Source organism: Apostichopus japonicus, chromosome 5 (genome assembly GCF_037975245.1).
Source record: "Apostichopus japonicus isolate 1M-3 chromosome 5, ASM3797524v1, whole genome shotgun sequence".
Lineage (NCBI taxonomy): Eukaryota > Metazoa > Echinodermata > Holothuroidea > Aspidochirotida > Stichopodidae > Apostichopus > Apostichopus japonicus.
The window spans coordinates 17,932,771-17,945,985 of NC_092565.1; the positions used below are offsets into that span (position 1 = coordinate 17,932,771).

The window sequence follows — 13,215 nt, forward strand, 5'->3', positions numbered from 1 at the left end:
TCCCACATACTGTAGCTTTATCATTAGATGACAAGCCAGACGAAAACCAAGTTTAGAAGATAGCTAAAATAGTATCAGAATTCATCCGTTAATGAATATAATTTGTCAGTTTCAAATCCCTTTCACTTTTATTGCATGCAACGGATTTGTTGGGTGAAAACTTGTCTTTGTCAAGAGGCGAATTTGATACAGTCAGTTCTCATGGAATAACAGTCTACATGTATATCACAGAAGCAGTTAAGTTTCGTACTTCTGTAAGGCTCTACAATTCTTGTCAATCCCAAAGAGGCAGCGGAAGAGGTGCCTGCTCAGTCGTCATGAGATGTTTGGGGGGGGGGGGGTTGAAGGGAGGCCGTACACACTTTCAAGGCCAGTGGGACAAGTGATTTTATTTGAAGAGGGCAAGCCACAAAATAGACCAAGTAAGCATTCTGTACCATAAATTCAGATAAGGATATTTTCAATCTCATATTTAACCCTCTAATTAATCAAGAAAAGAGCACTGTTTATTGTTTTTCATTTCTCAAACTTACCCTATAGCAGACATCGGTGTAGGTCTTTCCCGGTGCATCTGGGTATTCGATCTCAGAAGATTTTGCTCTAATATCAGTAATGTCCCATTGTCCATCACTGTTGAAAACAGTCTCGTTACCTGGGTAACACATTACATATTAAGATATTATTTTATAAATGCAACAAACATATATGAGGAAAGATATATTTTGAAGAAGGAAATTAAACTCATTCCATAAAACCATATTAATTCCTGGAGAAACCCACTAAACGTCAGTTTACGTCTTTTTTACTGTCGATCTGTTAAACTCCACTTACTATCACATCCTGTGTATTGCAAGTGAGTACATCAGCACTTAAACTGTCGTATCTTTCATAACATAACGTGAATATACCACCATATGTGTTGAAAGTGAGTACAACCAGCAGTTAAACTGCCGATTTGTTAAAACATTACATAACTGTATCATCCTATATATTTTGAAAAAAGTGAGTGTAGGTAACCGATCAACTGGCGAATTATTTCAACTTAACACCTGACATGGTCTTGAATCATTAATTTGCACTGAAGTAGTTACTGGTGCACTGTCGCTTTATTTCTACCTAATCTAATGCGTATGCAGTTCACAGTTATATCTTATACACTCTGAAAATATCCTAAACACCTGGTTTATATCGGACGGGGTAAACATTTAGATCATAAACTTTCTCCAAGCTAAGTTTTGCTCACCCATGAGTATCATCCCAACTCCCACTCTCGCCACAGTTTTTTCTTGCATTCTCGCTTGTTAATATTTTTGTTTAAAAACTATGATTTCTGAAACACCAGATGTTGTAATTTATGAAGTGTAGAAGAAAACGCCATGTTATCATTACATTTTGACCTTTTTAATAAGGAAGTTAATAAGCCAACCTCTATATCTGCCATAACTACATCAAAGTATTTAATACATGTAAGAAAGCTATTGTGTCGTCTGGTGTGTTCTATAGACAAGTAACTAATGTTTATGTTGCTCTTTGTTATGTTTTGCTGTCCTTCTTGTTGTTCTTTGTTTTGTATTATTACATGTCTTGTTAAGGTTAACAACGAACAATACTTATCAAATGATTTGCAAATGCACCACATTCTATTTGTGTTACACAGTTTGTGATTACAATACAAAAGGTTTGCCCTAAGTAAAATGCACAAAAGAATATATGGAACTTTGGCCATGCATCTTGGATATTCATAACTATGTTAAATTAATCCCAAATTACTTTTTGTCGTTATTTTTCTTGAACATTTGTACCAAAAAATATCATTTCGACACACTTTTTCCCTTCTCTCTCTTTTCCAAAATAGCTGTTTCTGGCAAAGTATCAAAGTTTTGAAAGTGAATAATTATGACTTTACATTTTAGTAGACTAGTCTGTCTTTGTCTCTGTAAGACTTCTTTCCAGGCGGGCAACTAACCGGCGGGTAACTAAATATGAGGGGGAAATTATTTCAAAGAGAGGGGTAAGCAAGGATATAGTTGTTTCGGTAACATGTAACAAGGTGTCAAAAGAATCACAGGAAGAAATAAACATAGTCATTGTTCTTAAAAGTCTTTAAATCAGTTTATTTAAAGTCTTAATACGAACTTGTGGTCCGCAAAAGTCGCATGTTAAGTTGACAAAAAAAATTCTCGACATATTTCGTTATCGAACTGGCCATGCAGTGATACTAAAATAGGTTTTCTATATAAACTTTGATAGTGCCAAATCTTAAGTTTAATGAACCTTCTGTTGAATTTATTATAATTTGTATCTAATAATTACTTTAGAAAAGCATTGATCAATCATTCAATATGACTAGCTTATAATGATATTCATCAGCCTTTTGTTCTTCAAATTCTCCGTAATAATATTGATATTACAAAGTTAATATCCCAATCACAATTTTTACTTTCAAATGTGTTTACAAGAAAACAGAAATGATAATGAGTGTGAATGAAGGCAGTGAAAAGGGGCATTTGGAGGGAGAAAAAAAGGAAGTGTTTCTGATCAAGATAGGTTGAACAAATGAACATAATATTTTACATAGTACAGCAGCCTTTGAATATAACAGAAAGCAAGCATCAACTAATTTTTACGTATGACCAATATGTGGTGAAATGCTGGACAAACGAACAGAAACATAAGGAATGGAGACAGAACAGTACTTGGATCAAACTTGTGAGCAATGGGCAGATCGGATTGTAACTTTTAATACAGTTTTTGCAAGGCAAAGGGTATTTCGATATTGGTTCTCTGTACATAATTTCTATTTAAGGCAAGGAAATGTAGCATTCCACCAGAATCTATACTATTTAACGAAAAGAAATCTTTCGAATAACAAGATACCTTCCACTGAAGTAACATAAAGCATTTCTAAACAGCTAAAGAAATAGTGGTAAAATTCAAATAAATTTCAAGCAATTTACAGAAAAGAAAAGAAAACGTAAAATTCCACCAAAGAGAGAGCTTTATTGAGACTTGCAGATTGGAAAGAAAGTTCATCTTTGTTCTATTTGGCCGAGATTTGTGACAATTTTATGATATTAGACATTGGAAAAGTTATTGTAGTTAACGTTTGTACAGATTATCTCTGATATAAACCACGAAAAGTGTAGAACATGTATCACTGATTGACACTGGATGAAACAAATCATGTCTGGTTCAGGGAGCATTAACGATTCATTCTCAATTACAACGTTTTACTGAAATGTTTGAACTATGCATTCTGTAGATTATGAACGTGTGAAGTCTACTTTCAACTGTTTTAATGAAAGAAATAAAAACATGTGTCTAACTTGACGTACGTATCTTGTAACTTGTCTTCTCAACTGTAGCATTATTAAAATTGTATTTTTCTCAAGAAAACAGATATGTCTAAAGTGTTTTCGTCACCTTTACTAGAAACAGACCTAGGTCTCCTATAAGGCACTTTATTATAGGTTCTAGACTTCCTGGTCGAAATTGACAACTTATTTTTAAGTAAGTAAGCTTACATAACGAGGTACACATCCGGCAATATGTTAAAACTTCAGTCGCTTCTACCAGTCATCAAGTGACATATGTTAATTTATTGGAAAGTATTTACATATAATAACAGAAATGAGACGTATAATGTTGCACGTCTTTGTTGTTCTGGTACTATACCAGTTGTTGATTTTGTGCATTACCTATTATGGGATTAGTAGATGAAATGATGATGAAACACGTTGGTATGAAATAATCTTCTACTTGCATGAAATATATTCTTTAATGTAAAAGGTTTTGAAACACCAGATAGGATAAACAAAAACCAAGTCCTGTTTTCTACTTCTGCAATCATACAGACGTTATAACGTGAATTCATATTGCTAACTGTACTACCTAAAATGTTTGGCTTGAATAAAAAAGACAACCTACAAACTTGATGCGATGATATGCATCATGATACACTTGTGCAATTCCTCTAGTCATTTATTTTACAAGATTACATATTCAGATAGAAGAATTGAGCCAAAATTAGTCCCTATCGATGTAACCTTTTTTTCCCCTTCTTTTTCTCGTTTTACAAGTAAAGTTTACCTGTCCTCATTGTCTCAAAATGTGACACTATACATTGACAAAAAGCATTGTCGACGTCAGCTGTTTTCAAGCCAACGCAAAGAACTAGATCACATGCACAGGAAAGTGAGTTAATGAGCGATAGGTTTCACTGCAGTACGAGATCGAACCACATTTGCAAAATCTAAAATGCTAACAGCTTACGTACCAGAATCATCTTGGGTAGAAAACGAAATTGGAGAAGAAATTAAGAGAATTAAGATGAATGTGATGAAGAGAATTAAGGTAAATTAGCCAATTTCGACGAAACATAATCTCTTGCAAAGGTTTTTTTTTTTTTTGCTTATACGAAGTAGTACAACAGCCACATAATGTATGAGTGTATATTCTCACAGACAGACATATACAATAACCATGCAGTCAAAATGTCCTTCATCAGTGACATAAGTTTTTTTTACATGAGGATTATTCCACCTAGTAAAGACATTAGTCAATATAAAATCATGGTAATCATCCCCAATTAGGAAATGACATTAAAAAATGTGAATGTGTCAAAATTAAGTACCGGTATGTAACGTGCACCTTGAGAGGTATTATGTATGTGGGACTACAAGAAAATGTACACATCGATCAAATTAACAGACTGTGTAACGTTATCAAAGAAACCTTTATTTCAGCAATTCTTTATTCAAGAAACTTTTATTAATACATTAGTGAGAGTTCTAAAGAATGGAATTGTTATGCGAATCTTTGGTTACATGACTGATCGTCAAACGCCAGGCAATTGTCATTAATGTGTTTAATATTGATCTGTTGCTCGATGTTTAATTGACAAGATATGATTTGCTAAACATTTTGTCATATTATGCTGGTTGTCTTCGTCATATAAAAGCAAAAGATTGTAACTACACTGTTATTTAAACTGATATACTCAGTTAGTACACGGGACAATGGGGTAGATAGTGACATAGCCTACCATGTAGTGTATACATAACGGTGCAAACCTAAGTGTCACTCTTCTTCAGTTAGTACAATACAATGGTTGTGTAGTGCTTTATGTAGATAACTCTTGTTATAACAACTGACTCTTAAGCTAGACAATATGTAGAAAGGTGTTCGAAACTGCAATATATCAATGGCCTTGCTCAGCTTTGTAGTTATACTTGTCGTAATGAATATATCCACATAGTTATTTTGTGATGTGGATAGATGCAATGTGGATAGAAGTATATGAACGTTGCAATTTACCGATTACAGAACTATTTAACCATTTCAGAGAAATGTGAACACCAATGTGAATTTGCAACTGTTCAATCAAATATACAATTCAATATAATACTTAATACAAATAACAATAACCACTATCTGAAATTTGCACAAAAGTTGACACTTTTTATAATGCAGTTTGGTTTCTCTAATTCCGTAATTGAATCACTGTGTAGCACATATGTCTTGCACCAGTTATTCCATATTCATAAATGTTTGTTGACTGCTTTGTGCTAAAGAAATGTTGCAGCAGTGAACATGACGTAAGGAATTAACCTTCAAATATTAATTGTGGAAGTTTTAATTTGCGAGGTTTCTGTTGATTTTGTAAAACATTTTACTGTTGCTTTATCAACGTGCTGTCAAGTTCAGCATTCTGGTACCATATTGTGTCTATCCATACTTAACCACAACATGTTAATATACATTCCTTTGATGAATAACGAGATACAACTGTTAGACAGACGAAACTGACATATTTCGAATATATTTGTTAAACCTTACGACAATTACGAAAATTTGACAACATTGTTTCTTACGAATTTGACAGAAATATGTTAAAAATATTCTGATCAAGTGCTTGATATGGATGAGTAAGATGTCAAAATTCACTGATGACAAGGGATATATGATTACCTTTTTGCTAACAATATGAAAATACATCAAGCAGTTAGTAAAATGTTGTATAATGTCGGTAATATAGATGATACATGTCTCAAGTTTACGTGCGAGTTGGTTATACGAGAGATACAAGCATATGCATATATGAATAAATGTCATTTTATGCAGTTAAATAGATGTTGCTTATGTTAATAACAATTAATAGGACACACTGATTTCATTACTTCTTTATCCGCTCTGCTATGTATGAAACCACTCACCCGAATAGTCAAACGTGTTATGAACCTCTTTGTCTGGCAATGATTAATATAGACAGCTTTATAGACTTTATCAATGTGGTCACTTTGAACAATGCTAAATAAAATTCACAATGAGAAATAGCTTTCTGACAGATAAATTACATAACATTGAAGACCCGTTTGCAAATATATATATATATATATATATATATATATATATATATATACATATTGACAAAGTTCTCATTGTGAGAATAGGATTGGTCTGCTATGGTGTCAATATGATTTTCTCTTTCTCGAAAATTAGAGTAATTGTGCAGAGCAAAACGATTTAATCGAAAAGGGAAAAACAGAATATCAGCATTTGCTTTTTGCTTTCGTTAGAGGTAAATTGAAAGACACTACATCCTTGGGATGCGAAGTTGTGTGTGTGTGGGGGGGGGGGGGTTGGAGAATTGTGAACATACTTGTGAAATTGTGTCGGGTTTCATGTTCTGAATATTGTACCACTTGGAATTTATAGTAGACAAATCCTTCTATGAAGAAAACATTGTCTTTTTGCTTGAAATGGGACAGAACTGATGTTTAATACAGCAAAATCAACTTATTTTGAAATATTAATCAACTGCAAAACTAACATTAATACATTACTACGCAGACGAACTTGTCCATCGTATGCATCTTGGTCCTATCTACGATAAGTTATTAATATCATGTATAATAATCCAAGGTGATCACTACCAGCTTATTGCACCTTTGTGGACCAGACTTTCGTGCAAAGTGTTCCAATAGCTTATTAAGTGACAAACGTGTGCATTTGGTGTTGGGCGGGGGTGTTGGGGGGGGGGGAAGGGGCAGTGCAGCAGGGGGTATATGAACAGATAATGGCTTAGTATGTAATTAATGTAGTATTGTTTTTGTACTGCGATTTAAAAAAAAAGATTTTCATATTATCTTAAACACGTCTGGATAAACAAGCGTTGAATTTGTTTTCATTCTTATTACACTTGCTGATTGGAAAATGATTTCATACTATTTTGATATAATTTTTTACTACGTTCTCACTGACAGAATACGGGTAAAAATGAGACTTGAGGAAAAAGATGTTTTACTGATTTCAGATCTCGTAGACTATTACCAATGTACATCGAACATTTATGCGAAGGACGCTAAATGTTAGCTGAGCGCGTTACATATAAAAAAAAACACATCTACAACACTTTCATTTCAGCTCGTACAGAGCGAGCCTGGAGGTCCTTAAATTACTGTCATGTATCCACCTGAAAGATTCCGGAGGAACATTTAATTACATTTGGAGTATAATTAGACTTTTTTTTTTCTTTTAAATTCAAGACTAGACTGTAGGCACTGCACAATTTCTATCTCAGTGATAAACATGAGTAAGCGTTTTCATTAAATATCTATTTGGTTTGCGGTCCTGTTACTTGAGGTATTATAAATGATTGTATTTGTTTGCTACTGGCAATGATTTCGATAATAAAAAAAAAAATCCCTTCATGTTATTTAATTTTTATACATATAGTCTGCCTTTCTCATACTGTTTTCTTTAAGCAATCCTATAATCTGGTAATCATGTAAATCAATTCTTGTCGGCCCTTGCATCGTTTTGTGAAAAGAGAGGATACCAGCATCGTTTTAGCCGCAAGGTTGAGATAGAAAGGTTGTCTCTTCTCAAATTGAATCTCGTGTTTACGAATAGGTAGAGAGATTGAAGCCAAAATTGTACGGTGTGCTATATTATTTGATATATCATACCATGATACATTTTAACTGTTACATATTTTTAATCCTTCACTCTCCCTGAGGGGAGAGGAAGAACGTTTTTCCATTGTTAAATAATTGTTGGAAACTTGTTAATATGAAAGTCAATGTATTGGCCTTGAAATATAAGTTTCTGTGTGGATGCATCGCTATATCTTGTGTGAATCTAAAACGTTAAAGATATAGGCCTAGTCTAAAAAACGTTAAGTTAATTCATGCAGAAAACAAACAACCATCTTGTGAATAAATCGAATGTGATGAATTTTGGGCCTATTCTATGGTGATATTGTATTACGACTATTGGAATTAAAGTAATTTACCACTATCAAAGTTTGTACTGTTTCCCTTTATAATCACCCGATACTCATAGTTAGTACCGTACCTACTGTTCATGTTCCACAACCGTGCATCAGTAACTACTGCGATGTGTTCGCAACACGGTAACATGTGTTACAGGTGGCACAGTAATTACTGCAAAGCTGTTACACGTTGAACTACGAGTCCGAAAGGTGAAAATGCGCGGCGGCTGGGTAACGAAGACTACTCCCATGGTCGGCGCTGACACAACACGTAGCCGACACACTGCGGCGGTTATTCCCGATCCCATCGTCATACTCATAGAATCCTTGTCCAGTCGCGCAATTCTCTGTCTTACATGGGAACGTGTAACAGCTGAGCAGTAATTACTGTGCCACCTGTAACACATGTTACCGTGTTACGAACACAGCGCAGTAGTTACGGATGCACGGTTGTGGAACATGAGTATCAGGTGTTATAATGATGTATAAACAGCTCATGTTTTGTTGTTAAGAAAAATCGTTCACTAGGTTTCCGATTCAATAAAGTCAACCATAGATGGAGATCTCACGTAATGCTTACAAACTCGACTGTACCTTCAATGTTGTGAGGTTTATTAAATATATCTAGTCGTGAAACGTGACGCGCTGTCCATATGAATTGCTTGACATGTTTTACTTATGATACTTAGGACACACCTATGTCACACGATTTACATAGCGTGTGTAGGTGGTATATTACAGATACATTAAAGTAAACGTTTCTTAGTTAAAACATAATTGTTCTAGAAACGTGGCAACATATGTTAACATTCTTTAACATTGCAGTTTATAAAGCGTTATTAACTCCTCAACTCACACTAACCGGGTGCACATGTGTATTAAAATCATAGATGACATATCGCATACCTCGAAACTTTCGAATAGGATCGCTCGTGTATCGTTAGTCACTACATAAAAGCACAGATACATCTTCCGTATCAATTTGTTTTCCCTCAAGTTAAATGTTGAATATTTAAAACTTGTTTCAAATTAGTATCTGAAACTGTCATCTGTTCCATTACTGGTCTAAATATTCATTGAAATCCGTCCTTTATTTTCATAAATGTATGATTCATAACTATGTCGACATGACCTTCGATGTCATGTGTCCTTGAAAAGCGTGTAAAGCATTGTCATTAGGTCCTTTGAGGTCATCGAAGCCTTAAGTCCTCATATAGTGTTTTTCTGTTTCAATCTTAAAGGCTTGGTTCAGTTGTCATACATGTTTATGTTATATGTAAGAGGACAATAAAAGAAACACAATGGTGAAAAATACTGTTCAAATATCTTTTTCGGTTAAAGAGATATTCAAGTGTAAAGTTTTGTCAGATTGTGTAGAAACTGCTGAAATCTGACTAGCTGTGATGTCACATCCTCACATTCCTGAAAAGTCTTTGTTTTTTTTCTCTAAATATTTTGTGAGATTTCATGACTTTCAATCAAAATATATGTCAGGAGATCTCATATTTGTCAAAGTATTTGAGATTAAACATCTAAAGAATATTTGATTATATTATTTTCAAATGTGTTAAAAATGTAAATAATTTTTAAAGAAATATATTCACAAATGTAAAGGAAGTGAGGATGTGGCGTCACACCCTCACAGTAAGTCTTTCTACTCCAGTCGTTTTCAAAGAAATTTTGATATCTTCAAAGTGTCATATCTCCTTAACAGAGCATGCTATCATGGTAGTTTCTTCACTGTTCTTTTTTGTCTTTTTGTGCTCTTTCATACAAAATAGACATGTCAAACACCTGAACCAATCCTTTAATAATTGTGTCGTAGACTAACTTGTCGAGCTATCGTGAGTGTCATTTCTATATAAAAATCTAAAGTGGTATATCGGGTGATTAAATACAACCTGGGATGATAAATATGTTCGATAATTCTGTACTAATATATCCAAAAGGATTTGAGAAAAATGAAAATTGATTTTATCAAGAAGCATAACATGGTCGTATATATGCCACGACGGCATTATGATATTTGAAATGGAGAGAGTCATTATGAGTGGTCTCCTCAGTTTAAGTTGAACTTATTGCATGGTAGGTGTTATATTCGATATTGAAATGCAGTCTGTATTGTGCTGGACTCTCATTGGTTTTAACAAGTTTCTGAACATGTATACATTTGAACTACAATCATTCCACGCTTTAACTTCATCTGTATTAGCTTATCAGGCGATTGTTGTGATGTACTCTGTGTTTATCTAAAATATTCGTGATTATGGAACTTGGCAGACTTGCAGGCAATTTACTACAAATGGATTTGCTTATTTTCTTTCTTTCTTTTTTGCCTTCAGAGGTGTCTTTATGTTACTCGATTATTACAGAGGGATCTTTTAGTTTTCTTTGAAAGTAAAAATATTTTTTTTTTTATAAATAAGCTAGTTTGAGAAGTTTGATGTCTGGACTTAGCAATATATTCATAACCTTTCTTTGATTGTTAATTTTTTGTAGAATTGTATTGTTTTTAAGATATTGTCCGTTAATTATCAGGACCTGAAACTTATCCAAGACGCCGAACTGGGAGGCTAACATTTATAAAAATCCCGAAGTGGATATTCGAATTAATATTAATTATAAAAAATGTATAAAAAGTATAGGATTTCATATGCTTGCGCTGAGGTTGTTTGGTATATACTCCTTGAAACTATCAAATCTGATCTGGATTATAAAACCGTTGTATTCATTCCATTACTGGTATTACAGGTAACATTTGTTTATCAAAATACCGTATATACGTTCTAGACAAATTAAGATGTATTTTTCAAGTTCCAAGTATATTTGATATATGTAACGATTGTTATATGTTTATATATCAAAGATAGTAACCATTTATTGAATTTAGCATTTATGATTAAACTGGATTTAAATACTACCAAAAACCCTATAGAGGAAGAAACCTTATGTTCACTCACAACCTCGGTAATTAAACGAAACAATCTAATATCTATGTGCCTAAACTGATAAGTCACATTATAATGAAGGTTAATTAAAACTGTATAATTAATCACGATAGTATCTCGAGAAAATTGTTATCGTCACCAAGACGACAAACGTGTCAAAATGTCTTTAGAGCGACTATTCTTACCACCATGTTGATATTATAATTTATTGAACAGAATTTCAAAAGTCAAAGGTTTACTTCAAAGTTTACAAAATCATAATTTACAAATTCGGATTTAAGTCAGATATGAGGTAAGTGATGCCAGCAGTTAAATTGCCGATGGCTGGGAGTACGTACATTCGAAATGAGATTCATTCCTCGTGTGTCATGGGTTAACATATAGAGATAGTTCGGAAAACCATGCAATGTAGCGATACATAGATTATGTATTTAGATATATATATATATATATATATATATATATATATATATATATATATATATATATAGATGGAAGACTTTACAAGGTAACATGCAGTGCAACATAGCACATCGTGCATAAATCATAGAAGATATACGTTTCATGCTTTGTGGCTTCATGAACAGTATGTGGTTATTGAATAATGAATAAAGCATTCATGAATACATTATGTTAATGTTAATAGTTGCATTCAGGAATCCATGAGATGTAATGAATAGTGTAATTTTAAACATTCTTGATTTGGGGGTGGGGGGGGGGGTGTGAAGCATTCGTTGTAAAGCAATGAATATGGGATATTTTTATTTTGGGATGGAGAAATAGCATTCATGAATTCCATGCTAACTAAGATCTTACCGACAGGCAAATGAGTGATGATGGTGATCCGATGTAGGTAAAATTAAGAATGCTTACACTCACCACTACCGGTAACTTTAACTTCTTTTCCTTCATATTGCCAAGGACCAAATTTCATGTCACATTTCTGCTCATCGAAGGGAAAGTTTGTGACGTCAATGATGCATGACGTAATAAATATTCCCGGAGAAGCCCACATGACACTTCCGTCGTGGTGTACTACGGCGACTTTACCAATTAAATATTCTTTGTATTCATCCGCGCTGTTGGAATGCATCAAAAAAAATGGGAGGCAACTTATCATCAATGAATGAGATTAAAAGAAAGTTCCGTATACGTCTTGTAAAGGTCTAAACTTTACCAGAAGGAACAAAAGTAACAAAATCAGCTGTGGTGTATAGAGACTTCAAGAGGAAGTTGTCAGTCCTACACCACACTATTATTATATTGACTTGTTGCTTAAAGTTTTTAAAGTTTGAATAACCCAGATGCGAAAATGCATCGGATTCCTAATTACTGCGGTAATTAACGTTCTTCTGGTCACAAAACTGCAAACGTTAAGTCTTTACAAGCTAAACCTTTTCTAACAATATCTATAGATATAATCTAATTTTCACAATAATTCCGTTACGTGTATGTATATTCTTTAGAACATGCAGCTTTTATGGTTTTCAAATGAAACAACCGACATTGAATTGAGAAATAAACCAAATCTCAGTATCCCTTTGGGAGTTATTTTCGTACACCATTTCTTTAAATTTCTTCATAGCAAGAGAAACAAAAGACAACAAAATAGGTGCCTAACTTCCAAGTCTACATTCAACAGAGCTATATTCTCTACAAGGCAACGCGTCAGCAGGAAAAAAAACTTTAAAAAAAACTTCAATCCTTACTTTTCATTGATTGATTCCTGTTTTATTGCGAGCCTGAGACGTTTTTTCACCTTGACGAATGACTCTGTTTAGGAATTATGATACCACAGTTTTCTCAATAATAAAGAAGAATAGCTGCACTAAGAATCAACACATTAAAGGCGAATGGTGTCACTAATGACCATTTCTTTGAAGGTTGGATCATTTCATTTCGGCTAGCGAAGTAAAAGAAAGATGGATGATTGGGAAGTAGAAAAGTTACACTACATACATCAAAATGGCAACTCGATAGTCTAAACGCTTC

General features: G+C 33.7%; 1 protein-coding gene across 2 annotated transcripts in view; it reads right to left on the reverse strand.

Annotated features, from left to right (window-relative positions):
- LOC139967901 (neuronal acetylcholine receptor subunit alpha-9-like) overlaps positions 1-13,215 on the reverse strand; it is a 64,615-nt gene that overhangs the window by 14,209 nt on the left and 37,191 nt on the right. The window contains exons 5-6 of one of the 2 annotated variants that reach the window (XM_071972096.1): positions 12,097-12,302; positions 534-652 (exon numbers count right to left, since the gene is read on the reverse strand). In XM_071972096.1, coding sequence (XP_071828197.1) covers positions 534-652; positions 12,097-12,302 — 325 coding nt within the window. The remainder of the gene's footprint in view (positions 1-533; positions 653-12,096; positions 12,303-13,215) is intronic. The other variant, XM_071972097.1, reaches the window with a different exon arrangement.